This window comes from Calidris pugnax, unplaced genomic scaffold, assembly GCF_001431845.1.
Source record: "Calidris pugnax isolate Ruff unplaced genomic scaffold, ASM143184v1 scaffold44, whole genome shotgun sequence".
Classification (NCBI taxonomy): domain Eukaryota; kingdom Metazoa; phylum Chordata; class Aves; order Charadriiformes; family Scolopacidae; genus Calidris; species Calidris pugnax.
Window position 1 is genome coordinate 32,662,036 of NW_015094506.1, and position 7,068 is coordinate 32,669,103.

A 7,068-nucleotide genomic window follows, 5' to 3' on the forward strand; every position below is an offset into this window, starting at 1 on the left:
CTGGTATCAGTAGCAGAGAGCAGGCTTGAAGCAGCTATTTTAATGAGGCAGTTTTCGTACCCCAGACCAGGTACAGAGTACTCAGAATAATCCAGCAGCCTGAATTACCTATGTTGTTCCAAGGAGACTCCTATAATTGGATTTTATTATGGCATCCTCCTGTAAGCACAGGAATTCTTTCATTTCCCACAGGAATAATTCCTGCAAAGACTAAGGTAAAGCGACCACCCTCTCTCAACTGGAAACAAAAACCTTGTAGTAACGCATCTCTTCGTCCTGAATAACAGCGAATTACAGTTTACTGCAGCTGGGAAGGGTGGTAAGAAACCAAGAAATCTTTTCTTTTTTTTTTTTTGGTATGGTTTTACAAGCCCCTGCAGGATATGGGATTCTGCAACGTAAGACAGCTCTCGTTTTTCCAACAGAAATTACCTCATGAAGGAGAGCCACATTTAAAGTAGTTGTTTAGGATTATCTACTGCTAATCCTAGCATTGATTGCCTTTCAGGGAAAACATACTTAAATACTAAAAGTGGTAACAAGCAAAATTTGAAATGGAAGTATTTCCTGCTCACTCCAACTCCCACATCATTGCAGCAAAGAAATACTGGGGACTTCCACTTCATAGTCAGATCCAGGCAAAGATGCAAGATTTCAAGGCTGATCAGGGAAATTACATACTTCACAAAAGGTCTGTCTATATTAAAACATGAGAAGTTGCAGAGTACTCTGAAAACAGATCTTAAAAAAAAAAAAAGAATTCTTACAGGGTTAGACATTTATAAAGAGAAGCTAAAACATGAAAAATACTTAAAAGGAGAAAACTAAATTAAGTTTGAAAGTAGTAAACTGACCTGTATTAACTCATCTTTTTGCATGATCAGAAGTTGTCTTAAAGCTATATCTTTTTCCTGTATAAAACAAAGGAGTTTCCATCATCAAAAAGAATTTCACCTGATTTTTTCACTTATATTGAACTTTTACTTCAGTTTCCAGAAACAAAACCAGCCACACAACACCATTATCGAAGCAACGAAGAGTTCTCTAGTTTAGAAACATCACGCTGTGACTAATGCATATAACCAAAATTAAGCAATCCGATACAGTCCATTGAATTTTAACGTAGCACTTTATATATAAATTTCTGTTTATGTAGTTTGTTATATATAGTCTTGTTTAATAGATTTAGATATAGTATATAGTCTTAAGAGATTTGTTTGAATTACTTTGATAAGTTTATTTGAACTAATATAGCAATAGTGATAGAACTTTTTTTTAATGCTGTATGTGCATTCTGCTTCCATGATTACTAATAGCAGACAAACCACAGGCTTACCTTCAATAATCCTATTATGTGTTCTAGACCAAGGCCATGTAAAAACACTTCCATGTCATCAAAAGCTGAATAGGAACTGTAAATATAATTAATGAGATTCAAAATTAAAACAGTGGAAATTAAAAATAAAATGAGACACCCAGAACAAAATACTATATAAAAGCTCCCCAGACAAAGCACTGGGGAACAACTTAAAGTTGTACACACTTACAGTAGCATCTCATAAATATCATAGGGAACAACTTAATCTATCAAAATTTTATAAATGTCTTTTCTACCTAATGAGATGAATTGAGCCTAAAGGGAATGACTTTAATAAATAAATGTTATTTTAAGTAGCAAAATGTTCCTATTGAACCTTAAAGTTGGGTTGCAAGAGCCTGAAAAATTTGGAAGTGGGGTTAAGGAAGATAACTACATATTCATATCTGATAACATTCATATAAATTGGCAGGTTTTGAGAGTCCTTGTGTAACTCAAGACTTTTGGTTCTGTTAAAAGTACAAGGAAAGGGAATTTTTTGTTTTCCCAGGATCAAAGAAAGGGTTAGTCAGCATCCAGACACTAACTTGAAAGCCCCTGAGCTAGAAAAAGACCTAATACTGGAGCTGAAGAAAGCAAATTCCTGACAGGTATGTGCATTTCCTTGTATAGTCCAGGGCTCTGGAGCCAGGACAATTGTCTAATTAGGATGGCAGACAGAAATGACTGAAGCCACACTCACTACCTAAGGATGACAAAAAGATGACAACAGCAAGGAGGACAAGTTACACTCGCTGACCCTGCACAGTGGGGGCACAACTGATAGCGAGTACCAGATGATGCATTAGGAGTAACTGAAAGAACAGGGACTTGGGAAGACAACTGGCAATGACTGCAATGAAAATTATGCAGGCAAACATGGCAGGAAGGAGACATCCAGCTCAAGGAACTATGATGGAGTAAACACAGGTATCAGTGTACCTCTTGACTATCACTAGATGAAAAAACCCAACTCTCTAGGGGGTGGGTACACGTGTGTTTGTGGAAACGGATAAGCTGTTTTTGCAAGAACAGGCATTTAACAGCCAGGCATCTGGTATTCTCCAGGGGCCTGTTTCCTGAAACCAAGAGTTCTATTAATTACCAGAAACACTCAAAGTTGTGAAACAACAGAACTAGCTATCGTTAATACAAAAATCCTTGAGCTTGACAGCTTGTTAATACAAGCAAACCAGTTGCTCATCTGATGCAGAGAAAACCAGTAGAGTTTAGAAAAAGACTACTGAAACATTGTGAAATTCTGGAAGCCCGCACATTGCCTAACACGGAATTGCATTTCCCTAGCTAGACATCTGGCTGCCACAAAGTATTTTAAGTGGGCTTCAGGATTTCAGAACAGACTATGGGCACTGGAAGGTGTCTTCTCAAGACCATGAAGCTCAAGCTGAAGAAGGCAAGTCAACAGTTCTGGGACAAAACCATATCAAAGATCTTTGAAGCTGCTGAAGCAGGGTCTGATTTCAGTCACAGGACACCCGCAGTCTTCAGGGTCAGGGGTATGCTATGTTCATACTTAATTTTGACTCTCATATATGCAGAAAAAAAGGAAAGGGCATAGCTCTTGCTGGTGCTATGAAGCTGAAAACAGGCATTCAGTGAAAATACCAAAAACTTAACATCAAATGATAACCACACAACATGGAGTATCCAACAGGGGAGCATACAAATTTCATGGAGCTGAAATGAAGTGATATTGGACCTTGGCTCTACTGTACACCAAGTGAGAGGAAGGGAAGATCTAGAGCATGCTCTTTATTTTTAATGCAAAGGGGCTTTGCAATCTTGAAAAATTAATAGTACATTAATATACTTACTGTGGACTCTTGGTAGCACTCCAAACTATGCAATATATATCAGTTCAATTTAATCATTGATATGAACAAATACAATCTCTTAGGAATGTTTATAAGCTAAAATTACACTATGGCTGTATTTACCCAACTGTCTGGTCAGGGGCCGCTGTCAGAAATTTGTAGATAGCCTCTTGCTTAATCGTTTCATGGCATTTCCCTTGCAAGTGATTTGCAGCCAAAGAGAGTAAACTATAAACCTGGAAGAGCCAAAATGAATTAATTACTATCCAAACTCAAAATGCTTGTGACTATGCAGAAGACTATGAAGAGTTCTACCATAAATTACTACTTACAGGGAGCACAAAACATTTGCCATTTCTTCTTCTCTAAGCTTACAACTACAATGAGGAGTTAAGACTAATCCCACAAGAGTTTACCAAGAACATTTCCAAATTAACCAAATTCCAGCACAATAATGAACTGATGCAGAGCAAAACATTATACAAGGTAGTCTAAAAAAGTTAGCATCTGTCACTACAGAAGCAGCAACATACTCATTTTTGTGGTTTGTAGACAAGAGTTCTACATACAGAAGGGAATAAGTTGTCTAAAGAGCATGCGTCATGTGATTATTTTAACATCTCCACTTCCAGAACATATATGGACCCAACAGTTAGCAATTTACAACTGACAATCTAAGTTAACTATATCTGACAGACAGGGATTCTTTCAACTGATTAAAGAAGCAAGCCTTCTTCCAGACATCACTATGCATCAGTGACGGATTCCAGAAACAGAATTGCCCCTGTGTGAGTTTTGAGATAGTTACTAGAAATTCCAGCAAAACAAGTAGAACCTCAACAAACTTAAAGGAACGGTGAAACCACTTTCCTGAAATTCAGTTCTATATACATGTGTGGTGGGTTGATCCTGGCTGACAAATAAGCCCCTACTCAGTCACTCACTCTCCCCCAGCAGGATGGGGGAGAATCAGAAGGGTGAAAGTGAGAAAAAATTCATGGGTTGAGATACAGTTCTATAAAGGAAGGGGAAAAAAACCCCAAAAACTTAAGTAATGCAAAGGCAATCACTCACAACCTTCCACCAGTAGACCAATGCCCAGCCTGTTTCCAAGCAATGGCTACTTTGGAAAAAAAATCCCCTGACAATTTTATTGCTTAGCATGACGTTATATGGTATGTAGTATCCCTTGGATCAGATGGGGTCAGCTGTCTTGGCTGTGCCCCCTCCCAACATGTTGCTCAGCCCCAGCCTGCTTGCTGGGGGTGGGGGCCAGAGTGAGGAACAGAGAAGGCCTTGATGCTGCACAAGCAGTGCTCAGCAACAGCTAAAATACTGGTGTGTTGTTCACACTGTGTTGGTTACAGACTATAACACAGCACCACGCAGGCTGTTTGGAAGAAAAATAACTATCCAGCCAAAACCAGTATAATATGTAAGAAAAATATCTCCCCTCCCAGATACAGTTTCTGCAGACATAGTCTATATAACAACCCAAGGGGCTGTCAACAGCCTGAAGAGCAGACCCCCAAGCTGGAAGAAGCTCATGACCATTAAATATCTCAATACCATCTGCAAGACTTTGCAGTAACTGTGTGAAAGTTAGCGCTTCACAGGTCAAGAGGCAGGACCCACCTCTCAAGTGTAAGGAGCCTGTATTCCCTCCATGCCAGACAAAGTTGTGTTATAAGATTATATGGCCATAGCCTGCTGAACAAGTCATTTATCAAAGGCAGAAAGCATTTGTAGCCCCTTTCAGTAACCTGAGCAAACAGATCACTGGGCCTCAGACACTGATCTTGCTAGTCTACACTGACAGCTTTGTGCATAGTTATCATTTTTGCTCCTGCCTAGCCAAGAAAGAAAGAAAGAAAGAAAGAAAGAAAGAAAGAAAGAAAAAGACAGACAGACAAGCTGTAAATTGCAATTCACATATGTTTTTGAAGAACCACTGCAAAAACTCACATCATTGCTTAGAGTAACTCAAAGCAAAATACACAGGAATCTAGTCTGATGCACCATGGATCATTTGGTAACAGCAGTAACCAGATTTATTTTAGGAGAATATATGTGGACTTCAGCAGCCCTCTCCTTCCACTGATAGTGCCTGTTTTTGCAATCATCTTGTGACCAATTTACACCTTCTTCAATTTTACACCTTTCATTTATTTATTTATTTACAATTTTACACCTCCTTCCCTTCTGAGAATGGATTTTGAAGATGGCCAGTGCCAACTCCCCCGACTCCCTTTTTAGCTTTAGTCTTTTCACTTCCAAATTCAACCAGAAACTGCAGATCAGTTTGATACCCGCATTCTCTCACACACCTTGGCAGACAGGGAAAAAACAATACATTATTTTTTTTACTTCTCATATCAACATTACTAACATGAATAATCCCTTGTTCTGTATTCCATATCTGAAGTCAAGGATTCTGAAAAAAACCCCACCTGTTCTGAAAACATTATAGCACTTAAAGCCCTGTGAAAAGTTGGGATATAACAGAAAATAGTCTGTGTAATAGCACAAGTATTCAACTAGCTCCTATAGTTTAGTTAATAAAGTTAACACAACTACAGAAAATTATACAATTAACAAACAAATTTGAGGCAAAACCAGAATTTGCACTTCAAAGAGAAACAAAATTAAATACCTCTGTATGTTTATTGATTTTTGCAAGCTCTGCTGCTGTCTTCTTATCCTTAGTCTGTAGATTTTTGTCAGCTCCCAGCTCAAGCAACTTAAAAATTACATTTTTATGTCCATGTTGTGCTGCCCATATTAATGCCTGCAAAGAACAATTTTGTTTTACCAACTTTACATATGGAGCAAAAAAGAACAGAGGTTCAATCAATAATGCAACCTTCACAAGTTCTTACATGGCAAAATCTGGAGACAAAGACAAGCAATGCAAAACAATCTTCAAGTGGTGTTAAAGCAGAAAAATATACCAGTGAGTATTTCTGAGGAAGCTGGACTTAGAAACAAGTTTGTGCGTTCTTGCTTTTTAAAATTTTTATCATTAATTACAACACACATAAGTAAATCACTTACTGAATACCCATTTTCATCTTGGGCGTTTATGTGTGATCCATGAGCGACAAGAAGAGCAACCACCTGAGTATAGCCTTTTCTAGCTGCATACATCAGGGGGGTCATTTGTCTCCTGAAAGAAAAAGGAATGGGTGAAAAAAAAATATATATATATTTCAAGGTATCAAAATCCAACCCATTAGCAAGTAGAACACCTTAATTCCATAAAGATTCTCTGTTGGACAGAAGAACTAATCAGAAGATGAAAGTCCAAGACATCACATTCAAACTTCAGCACAAGGGTCAACTTAACAGAATGTAAAGATTCAGCAATCCATTTATGCCCAGTTAGTAATTTTAAAATATTTTAAGAGTTAGCATTTATTTCTTGATTGAAATGAAGTCAAGAAGTCAATTGCTGTCCTTCATGAGAAGGAAACTCAGAAGAAACGAAACAAGTCTCTTCCAGGAGTTCAGAATACACAGACTTATAATACTTCTGGGAGAAAAAGCTTAAAAACCCACAACAACAACAAACCAAAAATCAATCTTTTATCACCCCTAAATTCAAGTAACGCATTAAAAAACAAATAACTATAACACATCACCGCTATGAAACACTTGGTGCATTAGCTTGGTGACTAAACCATTTCTGGTTTGGTTCTGAACCACACAAAGCCATTTTTAAAAGAGAATCCCTCCCGCTGCCACCACAGACCCAGCAGCAGGCCTCTCATTTAGCACATGGACCAACTTAATGAGAAGGGAATGTGAATAACTGCAGATAGAGTACCAGCAAATTTCCCCCCCCCCCCCCCCCATGAAAAAAAAAAAGGAGGCAAG

General features: G+C 38.1%; 1 protein-coding gene across 1 annotated transcript in view; it reads right to left on the reverse strand.

Moving 5' to 3' along the window:
* ASZ1 (ankyrin repeat, SAM and basic leucine zipper domain containing 1) overlaps positions 1-7,068 on the reverse strand; it is a 37,897-nt gene that overhangs the window by 10,619 nt on the left and 20,210 nt on the right. The window contains exons 5-9 of the mRNA XM_014963345.1: positions 6,247-6,358; positions 5,846-5,980; positions 3,316-3,428; positions 1,337-1,412; positions 855-911 (exon numbers count right to left, since the gene is read on the reverse strand). Of these exons, the coding sequence (XP_014818831.1) occupies positions 855-911; positions 1,337-1,412; positions 3,316-3,428; positions 5,846-5,980; positions 6,247-6,358 (493 nt within the window). The remainder of the gene's footprint in view (positions 1-854; positions 912-1,336; positions 1,413-3,315; positions 3,429-5,845; positions 5,981-6,246; positions 6,359-7,068) is intronic.